The sequence below is a fragment of the Panthera uncia genome, chromosome F2 (assembly GCF_023721935.1).
Source record: "Panthera uncia isolate 11264 chromosome F2, Puncia_PCG_1.0, whole genome shotgun sequence".
NCBI classification, from domain to species: Eukaryota; Metazoa; Chordata; class Mammalia; order Carnivora; family Felidae; genus Panthera; species Panthera uncia.
The window spans coordinates 59,372,239-59,386,602 of record NC_064812.1 but is presented as its reverse complement, the minus strand read 5'-3'; the positions used below and the strand labels follow the sequence as shown (position 1 = coordinate 59,386,602).

Genomic DNA, 14,364 nt, shown 5'->3' with positions numbered 1-14,364 from the left:
AAGCAGGAGTATGATACCAGAAAGAAAGCCACACAAATGAACATGTATTCATGAATATGGATCGATACAAATAAATGAAGCATACTGAAAATGGTAAAAAATGAGGGTAAATATACAACGCTTTTTTCTCATTTTAACCACATAAAATGATGACTATATAAAGCATAGTTAGTAATAATAAATAAACAACAAAAAATGGAGCTCAAAAAACTGTAAGCTTATACTATATACAGAAGTAAAATGTATGACCACAATAGGAGGTCTTTGAAACATACACAGTATAATCACAATAGGAGGTCATAGAGGCATACAGAAAAGTAAAATCTATGACCATATTAGTGGTCAAAAAGAAGAGTGTGAACAAAGAACAAATGGGTAAAGAGAAATAATTAGTAAGATTTAAATCCAACCATATCAATAACTATAATAAATGCAAATGTTCTAATTACCCTCAACTAAAAGACTGTCAAAATAGATTTTAAAAAGCAAGACCCAATTATATGTTTTCTAAAAGAAAGCAATTTATTTTTTATATGAAATTTATTGTCATATAGGTTTCCATACAACACCCAATGCTCATTCCAAAAGGTGCCCTCCTCAATGCCCATCACCCACCCTCCCCTCCCTCCCACCCCCCATCAACCCTCAGTTTGTTCTCAGTTTTTAAGAGTCTCTTATGAAAAGAAAGCAATTTAAATGTAAAGACACAGGCCAAAATGATGGGAGAAAAATACTCCATGCAAACACTAATCAAAATAAAACTGGGATGGCTATTTAACATCAAGACAAAGCAGAATTCACAGGAAGGAATATTATCAGGACTAAAGAGAAAAATCACATAGTAATAAAGGGGCCAAGTCATCAAAAAGACATAACAATGCCAAATGTGTGTGTGTGTGTGTGTGTGCGTGTGTGTGTGTGTGTGTGTGTGTGTTAACAACAAAGTTTCAAAGTACACAAAACAAAATTGACAAAACTGAAAGAAATAGACAAATCCAAATTTGTAACTGGAGACACTAACAATAAAAGAAGATGACAAAAAATCAAAAGCGATATATGACTTGAAAGAAGTCAAAAGGAAAATTATAACATATCTTGAATTGAATGAAAATAAAAACTCATCTTGTCAAAATTTGTAGGACAGAACTAAATCAGTACATAAAGAGAAGTATACAGCATTAAATCTTATATGAGAAAAGAAGAAAGTTCTCAGATCCACAGTCTTAGCTTCTAATTTACAAAGCCAGAAAAAGAACAGAAAATCAAACCCAAAGCTAGTGAAGGAAGGATAAAATAAAGAGTAGAAATCAATAAAACTGAAAATTGAAAAATGGAGAAAATCAATGAAACAAAACCTGGTTGTTTGAAAAAGATAAAGGAGTGCCTGCGTGGCTCAGTCAGTTAAGTGTCCAACTCCTGATTTCAGCTCAGGTCATGATCTCATGAACACAAGATCAAAATCCATATTGGGCTCCACACTGCACATGGAGTCTGCTTAAGATTCTCTCTCCCTCTCCCTCTGCCCCTATCCTACTCGTACTTTATTTCTCTTATAAAAAAAAAAAAGAAAAGAAGAGAAGAGAAGAGAAGAGAAGAGAGAAAAGAAAAGAATACAAATTAATAAGCTCCTAGCCATATTGATAAGGAGAAAAAGAAAACAAATTACCAACAGCAGGAATGAGAGAGGGAATATCACTACAGATGCTATAGCTATTAAAAGGATAACAAGGAAATGTTGTGAACAATTCTGTACCAATAAATTCAACAACTTAGATAAAATGGACAAATTGCTTGTAAGATTCAAACTGCCAAAGATCACTCAAGCAGAAGTAGATAGTCTGTATAGCCCTATATCTATTTTTTAAAACTCAATTTATAGTTAAAATCTTCCCACAGAGAAAACCTTCCCCAGATGGAAGGTTACCCCACTGGTAAATTCTACCCAAAAATTAAGGAAGAAAGATTACCAAACTCTTCCAAACTTACTATATGAGAAGCATTACCCTGATACTGATGCTAAAACCAGACAAAGATATAACAACAAAAGAAAAATATAGATCATACATGCAGCCATAAAAATCTTTTAAAATATTAGCAAATCTATTCCACAAATATACAAAAACATAGGTAATACATCGTGATCAAATGGGGTTTATGTCCATCAGGCAAGCTTAGTTCAACATTCAAAAAGCAATCAATGCCCATCTATCAGGATGGCTATTGTATAAAAAACAAGACAAAACAAAAACAAACATCTACACACACATGTATAAATGTTAGCAAGGACTTGGAGAAACTGGAACCCTGTACATCACTGGTGGGAATATAAAATGATACAGCCACTATTGAAAAGAATTTGGCTATTCCTCAAAATAGTAAATGTACAATTACCATTTGATCAAACAATTTCACTTCTAAGTATATACTCAAAACAATGAAAGTAGAGACTTAAAACAGATACTTATACACCAATGTTCATGGCAGCATTACTCACAATAGCCTTAAGTTGAAAATAACCCAAAATGTCCATCAAAAGATGAATGGATAAACAAAACGTGATATATCCATACAACATAATATTATTCAGGCTTTAAAAGGAATGAAATTCTGGGGCGCCTGGGTGGCTCAGTCGGTTAAGCGTCCAACTTCAGCTCAGGTCATGATCTCCCGGCTCGTGAGTTCAAGCCCCGCATCGGGCTCTGTGCTGACAGCTCAAAGCCTGAATCCTGCTTCAGATTCTGTGTCTCCCTCTCTCTGTGCCCCTCCCCCACCTCTCAAAAATAAATGAACAAAATTTTTTTTTAAAGGAATGAGATTCTGATAGATGCTACAACATGGATGAACCTTGAAAACATGCTAAATGAAATAAGCCTGACAAAAAGGGACAAATATAGTATGATTCCACTTACAGAAGGTTCCTAGAAAAGGTAAATTCATAGAGATAGAGAGTAGAACAGAGGTTACCAGGGGCTGAGTAGAGAGAAGCATGAGGAGTCAGTGTTTAATGGGGTACAGTTTCTCTTTGGGATGATGAAAATGTTCTGGAAGTAGATAGTGGTAATGGTTGCACAACATTGTGAATGTACTTAATGCCACCGAAATATTCACCTTAAAATGCTTAAAATGGTAATTTTTAAAATATTTTACATAAATTTTAGAAATCTGTCAGTAAAATTCACTGTTACAAACTAAACAGAAAAATTGTATTACATATCAATAGATTCAGAGAAAGCACTGGGCAAAATTCAACATGCACTGATAATTAAAGAACAAAAAACAATCTTTCAATAAAGCAGGAATACAAGGAAATATCACTGATATAGAGTGTCTATGAAGAAAACCTACAATCATCATGGTATTTATAATGGTGAAATCTGAATAATTTTCCTTTTAAAATGGGGAGCAAGGTAAGGATATCTGCTTTCCTATTCAACAAACAACTACTTCTATTCAACATTGTACCAGTTGTTCTATTCAGAGCAATAAAGCAAAACAAATAGATAAACATATACAGATTGGAAAGGAAGAAATAAAACCGTCTTTATTCATAGATGACACAATCATCAATGCAGAAAATCCCAATCTACAAAATAAACTATTACAATTTATAACTCAGTTTAGCTATGTTGTAGATTACAAGGTCAATATCTAAAACCCACTGTATTTCTATACACTAGAAAAGAAGAATTGGAAATTGAAATTAAAAACCAATACCATTAATAACGCATCCAAAAACATGAAGTACTTAGGGATAGACATAACAGCTGTGTAAGATATTTCTATGAAAAAGTACAAAACATTGTTGTGGGATATTTCTAAAAAACTAAAAAAATGGGAGAGCTGGATCGTGTTCATGGACTGGAAGACTCAATGTTAAGATACCAATTTGTGTGAAACTGATCTATATATTTAACGCAATTCCAAAGAAAACTTCCCCACTGGCTTTTTTTTTTCCTTGGTAGAAATTGATTCTAAAATTTCTATGAAAATGCAAAAGCTCTAGAGTAGCCAAAATATTTTTTAAAAAACAAAAGAAAGAGTTCATTATCTGATTTCAAACCTTACCTAAAAAGCTACAGTCCAAATACAGTTGTAATAGCTTCAGGATAGACATAGGGATTCATGGAACAGAACAGAGAATCTAGAAGCAGACCCACAAATATGTGCTTAACTGCTTTTCAGCAAAGGTCCTAAGGGAATTCTATGAAAACAGCATTAATCTTTAAAACAGTTGATGCTGGAACAATTGGATAACCTATGTGGAAAAGGAGGAAAGGACAGGACAGGAAAGAAGAGAAGGAGAAGGCAGGGGAGTTCTTTATCTGATACGGGATTTGTGTCCAAAATATGTAAAGAACTGTTACAACTCAGTAAGAAAGCAAACTATCCAATTTTTAAAGAGACAAAACTTTGAACAGCCATTTCAGGGAAGAGATATGAATGGAAAATAAATACATGATAGGATATTCAGCATTATCAGTTATTAGGGAAATGCAAATTAAATTCCAATGAGATAGCATTATATGCCTACTAGTATGATCAAAGCTATCAAAACCAACCATACCAAGAGCTGGAAAAGATGTGAAATAACTGGAGTCTCAAACACTCCGTTGGGAATACAAAATGGTAAAGCCTCTCTGGAAAACATCTTCACAGTTTCTTAACAAAGTTATAACATGTTCTTATTATACAAATATGTACATAAAGAATGCATTAGAGAAATACACACATATAAAGACTTATACATGAATGTTTATAACCACTTAATCTATCATAGCCTCAAATTGGAAAGAGCCTAAATGTTGAAGAATAAAACAGTAACAAAGAATAAAAAAGAACAAACTAATGATAAGTGCAACAACATGGATGAATCTCAGAATTATGAAGCTAGACACAAAAGCCTTCCTAATGTATGATCCAATTTGTATGACATTCAGGAAATGCAAAATTATAGTCAGAAATTAGATCAGTGCTTGCCAGGGCCTAAGGAGAGGGGAAGAGATTAACTACAAAAGGGAACTTTTATGGTGTAACAGAAATATTATAAATCTTAATTCTGGTGGTGGTTAAAGAATGTGTACACACATATAAAGACACATATGTCAAAATTCACTGAACTGCACCTCAATAAATCTGAAATTTTTTATGAAGTGGGGACATATTAGTATATATGCATAGAATATCTCTATAAGGATATTTATTTCTATTTATCAAATCCCTGTATAACATTCAATATATTTCAGACAGTATCCTAAATGCTGTACAAATATTAACTCATTGTGGGAGATGCTATTCAAAAGAGAGGTTAAGAGCCAAGGGTCTCAGGATACAGTAAGACTACTTATTCTTTCGTGTTATTTGAATTCTTTCAGCCATGTACATATCTTGTTTACTTAAAAAAAAAACTTTTTAAAAACTCTTTTGCAGGTTTTTAAGTTGCTTCGCCACAATCACTGCAGATCTTTTATTGACAAATCAGTGTATTCAGTCCTTTCCTTTTTTGATCTCCCTGCAGCATATGACTGCTACCTATTTCTTAAAGTCATTCTCTTCCTTTTTACAGGTTTTCTTTCCTCCTCTGATTCCTGTATCCCCCATGCATATTATCTGCTACTGAAAGCATATCACTTACACTTCAGAAATACCTCTGGTATCTTTACCCTCTCTTTTCTACCACCACTGCCTGAGTCCAGACCCTCAGTATCTTTTACCTGAACAGTTCTGCTAGCCTCCTAACTGGCCTCTCTGCCTTCAATCTCATCCTGCTCAAATACACTCACTACGTTACTTACACGATTGTCTTTTGAAGACTGTAAACCGTATCGTGTCACTTTCATATTCAAATCTTAAGTTAATAATTCCTCAAGTTCTTTAACTCACATAAAAATAGTGGTCTCGGCTATTCCTGACTTTCCAGATTCATCTTCATGTTCTGTAGGTTCTAGAATACTATAATTTTTGTTATATGAGTAACGCTCCTTACTGTTAACACTTACAAGGTTAGTTTCTCGAGTGTAGGGACCAGGTTTCAGTCACCTTGTTATCTTTAGTGATAAGTGTTTGGCTTTTAGCTAGGTGCAATGGGAAATTTTATGTGCCAACTTGTCTGAACTTTGGTGCTTAGACATTTGATCAAACATTATTCTGGGTGCTCTGTGAGAGGGTGTTTTTGGAAAAGGTTTACATTAAATCACTGAACTTTGAGTAAAGTAGATTTCTCTCCATAATGTGGGTGGGCCTAATCAGTTGAAGAACTAACTAGAAGAAAAGGATGACCTCCCCTGAAGCAAGAGGGTAATCTCCAGCAGAATGCCTTTGGATTCAAACTTAACTCCTGATTCGCTAGCCGGCTGACCTCTCCCTCAGACTGTGGACTAGCTAAGCCTCTATAATTCCATGGGCCAATTCCTTAAAACAAGTCTCTGTGAGTGATGTATGAATATGTATATATATACATACACACATACATTATATATACATACACATACATATACATCCTGTTGGTGTGTTTCTCTGAAGAACCCTGACCAATAATACAAAGGGTATATAAAAAATGTCTTTCAAATTAAAAAAATTAATGCTGACTTTTTGTTCTGTTTTATTTTCACTTAACATACAAATATATGCCTATGAGATTTATTTTGACGTATTTTTATAAATCACTCACTAGTTTTAAGTCAATATAAATGTGTTAAGTTAAAACAACATATACACAATATAAGAACTACAGAATCTTGAACACATGTTGGGTTTCATGTTACAAATACTTTTAAAAGAAGAAAAAGCATTGACTAGCCAGGTTATAAAAACAGAATTGAAATCTCTAGCGATACCACACAGACAAATAATTCTTAATCGCTGAAAATAATTGCCTAGGTATTCACAGCTGTCTTAAAAAGAAAAGTATATCTAAATGTTTTTTAATAGATGATTTTGTTTTTACTCTGAATTTCAGAAACGTATTCCTGTAGAAACTGAAAATACCTCTAAAAAATAGAATCCTTATATGAGAAAATGTCATGGAAAAAAGTATATTGTTTTTGATAGAAATAATTATTAAGCTGGTTTTATGACTTTTCATTTATTAAAATATTAATAAAAACAATTTCTACATGTACAAAGATACAATGACAATACAAAATGAAATTAAGCCAGTTCCTGCCAAATTATCTGCCAAGGCCTGAATTTGGGGTTCTCTGCTTCTCTTGCAACAGAGGTAGGTGTTAATGATGTCATTAACTGCTGCAGAAGAAATAGGGGACCATGAACATAAGTCTTGGCAGAAAATAAACACCCTCTGAGTTTACTTTTAAATTTAAAGTAAATAGAAAAATTAGTTTATAGAGCGCCTGTCCAGTACAGTTCCTGCCCTAAAGGGATAACTCAGGATCTTTATTTCTAGTGTTTGCAGCTGTATTCCAGAAATGAAGGCTAACAGTCTGTGTTCTTTAAAAAGCACAAATTAAAACTGTGGCTATCTGGCAAAAGCCACTAGTCAATAAGCTAAAAAATTATTCAACTGGTATTATATAAAATATTCAATGATACAAAAAATAAAAATATACACAATATTTAGTATATGCCAATTATAAGAATATAATATTTCATCTTAATATTAATATATAACACCCCATAAACAGATGTTACTTTCTACCTGAAGAATCTATCTTTAAAGATACAGAGTACTGACTTGAGGGAAAAAAAAAAACTTTTGACTTCTACCTTTAAACTAATTAACACATTACTTAAGAGTCAAAAAAACAATGGATTTGCTCATCGCTTTTGATATTATGACAGGACAGGTATATGCACACGTAAATTTAACTCTTACCTTATCAAGTTGATCTTGAAGACTAGTGGATGCTTTATAACCAAGCTGTAACAGCATTGCTTCTGCAGCATTTTTTTTGGCTATCTTTTTGTTAGGTCCTGTTCCAGTAGCAACTTCATTGCCTACTTTGACCTGGTAGGATTAAAGTAAGAAATGGATGGTAATTGCTTTGGTAAACAAGAACTCCTTAATACCCAAAAGCAATGTGTTATGCTCTCTAGCATTGACAAATGTAAAGTTCAGTCCAAAATTAAAATAGCAATTAAGCTAGTCTCCCAATTACATAAAATTATATACACAAGTGAAAATATATGTGGCGAAAAATATGACAATATGGTCCTCAAAATGGCAATGGGGGTTTATCCCAGGGTGATAGAATCTTAAATGACTTTTACTTCCATACATAGTTCTATGTTACTTGATTTTTTAAACAAAAATACTTCTATAAGCAGAAAAATAAAATTCACATTACAACAGAGTTTATGTTGGTTATGACTACATTTAGCATTATTTAAGTTAATATACTAAAAGACTGAAATTCATGGTGGTGCAATTCAAAACAATGTTTACATTGTATCCCAAGTTTACAAAGGTTTATATTAAATAGTTCCTGAGAAAAATTAATATACAAAGGTTAATTCAATATTGTGGTTAAGAACAAAGATTTCCAGGTCAGAACTGGGTATGAAATTCAATTCTACTACCTCTTAACTGTATGAACTGATTCAAATTAGTCAACATCTCTAAGCCTCAGTTTTTTTCATCAATAAAAGAACGGTAATACATCTATGTCACTGTATTGTTCTGAAAATTAAATAAGAAAATGTATGTAAACTACACTGTAGAATAAATCATAACTGGTCAATAAACAGCTTTTTATTATTAGAACTATTCCACAATTACCTTTTGCAAACCACTGATGTATACACACACACACACACACACACGTATTTAAATATACATCAGCCATCTCATATCCACATATACCTTTTCTGAATTGGGTAGAGCTTTTAATGATGCATGTGCCAAAAGCTAATGCAAATATAAAAATTATAGTGGAAAGCAAAAAGGAAAAAATAAATAATTTTTTAAAAGTAAAGAAAGCAAGAAGTATATAGCATTACAAGGAGAAATAAAAAATACACAACTACAGTGGGATTTGTTTTTATACACTGGTCTCAACAAATGATCAAAGCAGCAAATAAGAAAGAAGATAAGCACAACTTTGGAAATGAAACAATTAAGTCTGAATAATCTATGGGCAGAGAAAAAATCCCAATAAAAACTAGAAAATATTTTAAATAAATAATAATGGAAATACAATACATCAAAACCTGAAGCATGCAGCTAAAGGATCTAGAAAAAAATATATAGCCATAAAAGCTTAGAGAAAGGCAGGAAAGTAATGACCTAAACATCCAGCTCAAAAAGCTATTAGAGCAAAACAAATCCAAAGAAAATGGAATAAAGACAAGGAGGGAAATTAAGGATAAAGAAAAAATACAATAGAGAAATTCAAAAAAAGCAAAAGTTGGTTCCCTGAAAAGACTAATAAAATGACAAACCAAAGTTAAGACTGATCAAGAAAAGCAAGAGAAGACACAAATAAGAAGAAAATAGGAGATTACTATAGCTTCTGTAGAATTAAAAAATAATAAGGGATATTGAGTATTTTAGCTAAAAACTTTTGAATATTTAGAGAAAGTACAAAAATTCCTGAACAATACAAATTACCAAAACTGGCACAGAATAAACCCAGAACTGTATAGCTCTATAACTACTAAAAGAAAAAAATTAAAACAATAATTAAAAACGTGTTCATGAAGAAAATTCCTGAGAGCTTCTCCAGTAAGTTCTACCTAATATTTAAGAAAGAATAATGCTAACCTTACAAAACTTCACATAATAAAAGAAAAAGAGAAATCAGTCCCCAATTATTCAATGAGGTATCAGTTTGATTCTAAAACCCAACAGGAACAATTTAAGAAAGAAAATGTACAGACCAATTTCATTCCCAAGTATAACTGTTAAAGTTTAAACTGCATAATATAGTATATTGAACAAAGCAATATATAAAAAGAAAAATCATGATGAAGTTAGGTTTATTCCAGAAATGCAAGATTGGTCTAACATTCGAAATTCAAGTAAAATCAATCAGTGGAATCTGCTATATTAACAGATTGAGGAGACAAAACATATGGTCATCCTAACAAATTGAGCAAAAGCATGTGATAAAACTCACCATACATTCATAATAAAAACTCCTAGCAAACTAAGGAAAACAGGGAACTTACTTAATATGATATAGGGCATTCTGCAAAAAGTCTATAGCAAACTTCAACAAACATTATACTTACTGTTGAAATTCTGATATTAGAAACAAGACAAAGATGCCCTCTATTTTTACTAGTATTTAACATTTTACTACAAATCCTAGACAGAGCAATAAGACAAGAAAAAAACCATAGAATTAGAAGTATAAAAACAAATTGTCATCATTTGGATATATGATATTTATATAGGAAATCCAAGAATATCTACAGCTAAATTATAAGACTTTATGAGAGTGTAAAGTTTTCAATGTATATTACAGTATACAAAAGCCAACCACATTTTTCTAATATTTATTTATGTATTTATTTTTGAAAGAGTGAGAAAGCCTAAGTAGGAGGAGGGAAAAAGAGAGAGGGAGACACAGAATCTGAAGGAGGCTCCAGGCTCTGAGCTGTCAGCGCAAAGCCTGACATGGGGCTCAAACCCACGAACTGTGACATCATGACCTGAGCCGAAGTCAGAAGCCTAACCGACTGAAACACCCAGGAGCCCTAAGCCAACTGCATTGTTATATCCCATCAACAATCAAGTAGAAAATTATTAAAAGATACCATTTACATTGAATGAAAATCAAATACCTATGATGTTTAAGAACTTTATATAAAAAAATAATAAGCACCGAGAAAAATTAAGATAAACCTAATAGATACGCCATACTCATGTACTTAATACTCAATATGATATCAATTCTCTTCAAATTGACCTATAAATTCAATGAATTACCATCAAAATCCCACACATGATTTTTACAATACTTGACAAGCTGATTCCAAAATTTACATGGAAATGCAAAGTACTAAGAACATTCAAGATCCTATTGAAGAGAAACAAGGTGGGGGCATTATTCTTCTGGATGTCTACACTTATAAAGTCAACATGAGGGAAAAGACAGATAAATTTGTCTGCATTAAATTACTTCTGGGGGTGTCTGGGTGGCTCAGTTGGTTAAGCATACAACTCTTGATTATGGCTCAGTTCATGATTTCACAGTTGTGAGATTAAGCCCAACATCGGGTCTGTGCTGATAGCACGGAGCCTGCTTGGGATTCTTTCTCTCTGCCTCTCCCCACCCCCAAAATAGACAAATAAACTTAAAAAAAAAAATTACTTCTGTTCCTCAAAAGAACATCACTAAAATTGGGGGGGGGGGGGGGAAAGGAAAGTCACAACACAAGAGGAGATACTTGAAAGGCCACATAACTGAAAAAGACTTACATTCCAGAATATATAGTAGATTCCGATAAATCATTTTTTTTAAAGAGTTATTTATTTATTCTTTAATATTTACTTATTTTTGAGAGAGAGGCGCACAAGTGGCGGGGGGGCGGGGGGGGGGCGGGCAGAGAGAGGAGACAGAAGATCCAAAGCAGGCCCTGCACTGACAGCAGACAGACCTGTATGAGACTCAAAGTCACGGACCATGAGATCATGACCTCAGCAGAAGATGGATGCTTAACCAACTGAGCCAGCCACCCAGGCACACCCAAATCAATTTTTTTTAAAGCTAGTAGAAAAATGAGCAAGAAAGCTGAACAGGCAATCTATAAACGAAAATTTGATGTCACTATGCTTTGCTTTAAAAAAAAAAATTAGCTTCAATAGTTTCATGCCACCTTAATAAAATTTCACAATTACAATATTCTGTGTACTAGTAATGAACTGGTATGTTGTACAACTAATCCAGCTTTGGGATATAAAGCATGACACTTCTACACAGTTAAAGCATAACTGGCTATTTCACTTGTCTCAGAACATACCAGTTTCCATCTGGTGTCCACACTTGTGTACTGCTTGCCATTTATTCTTACACCATTATTTCAGTTTGATTTGTGTTACCATTTCCATCACCACGTTTAAGCTTCAGTGAACCAAGTACTTCTAACACAGTGGTTAAAGAACTTAAGTATAAACAATGTGCAAATATACGACAAAGAAAGTCAAGATGAACTAAATGACATAGTTGTTGTATATGAAACACTGAAAACACATTCTTTATAGAGTTTCTGTAACAACTATCTCAAATGTTACAGTTCAAATCTGTGCACTGTCTTTGAAACATTTCATTGCTCTTTCTTCTAAAACTAGAAACCAGTACATTATGACAAATCAGCAGTAGTCTATGGACTTCCCTCAGAAGCACTGATCTAATACTTAATACTGTCCACAGCAGATCCCTGGAGCTGGGTGAACACATACTATCTCCCATATCTGTGCTGGCCTGCACCTGACCTGAATATAGCAGGCCCTAGGTATAATGTGCTTGAGTCCCTGGCTAGAGCCAGGCCTCTGCTACCTGTTATTTTTTCCAGTGTTTGGTTAGTTCCCAGCTTCACCAGCCCCTGTGTTGTTGCTGGAATGCTTGCTAGCTAACAGAGTAGGTCAGCTACGTCAGAAGCTTCCTCTACTGCTCTGAGGGACAAAAGACTTGCCAAAGTAAATGGAAGCAGGATCAGTCAGCAGGGAAAAAAAAAAAAAAAAGTTTCAGCTGTTTTGACATGCTACATACACCTCACGAGCTCTCATTCAATTCTTTTGCTGCTTCATCTCTAAATCTCATTTATCTACCCAGGCCTGATGCTCTTTGACTCCAGTCTCCTGCTCTTGGGTAATGCTGTTCCCGACTCAGCATTCATGTTGGATCTGTATCTGCCAGCTTTCCATCTGACCTATTCTGACACCTTCAAGACTTACTTCTAGAACCGGTACTTCCAGATTCATTTTTCCCATTCTCCTACCCCTCACCTCACACAAGTTGACATGGTGGCATGGTTCAAAAGGTTGCAGGTAATTATCCCAGAGTTATTTGCTAGTATCGAAAAAGAGGACTGTGCTGAAGGACTCTGATTCCTTGCTAACAAACACAGTGAACATTCAAAAAAATAAGTCACATAATTATAAAAGCATGTAAATGTGTAAGTAAGCAAGTATGTAAGTAAACTTCATAAGCCATCTTCCTCAAAAATTCACAATATTTTTAAATTATTACAAATAATAGTTTTACATTAAAATGCTGTCTACAAAGAAGCTCAATTATTTTGCCATGCAATAACTTTAAGACTGCCAGGTTTTTATCTTTAAACAAATTATTTAAATAAGTCCTCAAAAAAAGTAAAAAAAATAGTTCTAAAGTAGCATTTACCAAAGACTTAATTGATTTACTTTCAATGAGTCACAAAAAAAAATTGATGGGTGTGCCTGGGTGGCTCAGTCAGTTAAGCATCTGACTTCAGCTCAGGTTGTGATCTCATGGGTTCATGAGTTTGAACCCTGGTTCAGGGAGATCCAGTCCCACTTGGGTAGAGCATGAGCTCTGCATTGGGTGAGCTCAAGCCCCACTTCAGGTAAAAATAACATGAGCCCCACTTCAGGTGAGCCCTGCTTCTCTCTCTCTCTCTGCTCCTCGCTCACTTGCGCCTTCTCTCTCTCTTAAAAAAAGAAAAAAAATAGGAGCACTGGGTGGCTCAGTCAGTTAAGTGTCCAATTCTTGGTTTCAGTTCAAGTCATGATCTCACCATTCATAGGATCAAGCCCTGCAATGGGCTCTGTGCTGACAGTGCAGAGCCTGCTTGGGATTGTTTCTCTCTCCCTCGCTCTCTGCCCCTCCCCTGCTCTCTCTCTCAAAATAAATAAACATTAAAGAAAAAAAAAAAAAACAAATATAATAGATGAAACTTGCTTTACGCATTTTTTTAAAACCTGAAGACCTTAATCAGAGGTAGAAAAATTAACTCATGATATATAATAATAGAATGTGCTGATATACAATTTGGTGTAGTTGTCATTATTTTCTCATTGAAAACTTAAAATACCTCTTTCTAAAATAATAAAAAGCTTTAAGAAATACACTCTAGAAATAAACACCCAGATAATGTCATCAGAGATTTTCCTTGTCTAATAATCAGTACAAGTAACTGCATCTACTTTATAACACACAAACTTACCTTTTTTTTTTTTTTTTGGTGATAGATAAATATGAGCATATTATCTCTGGATATTTTACTTCCACATTCAATTATAACAAATGATAACATTGCTTAAGTAGTTTATACAAAAGCCTTTACTTTGATAAACTTGCTGCAATACTATAATGAATCCACTGGGGCTTCCAGAAGGGGAAAAAACAATATGAATTCAGTGTGAAAACATTTAAAAGCACAGCCAAATGTTCCCATTTGACTAGAATGTTTATGAATACCCAT

General features: G+C 33.8%; 1 protein-coding gene across 5 annotated transcripts in view; it reads right to left on the bottom strand.

The window, feature by feature from the left end:
- STAU2 (staufen double-stranded RNA binding protein 2) overlaps nucleotides 1-14,364 on the bottom strand; it is a 310,778-nt gene that overhangs the window by 168,021 nt on the left and 128,393 nt on the right. For all 5 annotated transcript variants that reach the window (XM_049633242.1, XM_049633243.1, XM_049633240.1 and 2 more), the window contains exon 9: nucleotides 7,832-7,963. In XM_049633242.1, coding sequence (XP_049489199.1) covers nucleotides 7,832-7,963 — 132 coding nt within the window. The remainder of the gene's footprint in view (nucleotides 1-7,831; nucleotides 7,964-14,364) is intronic.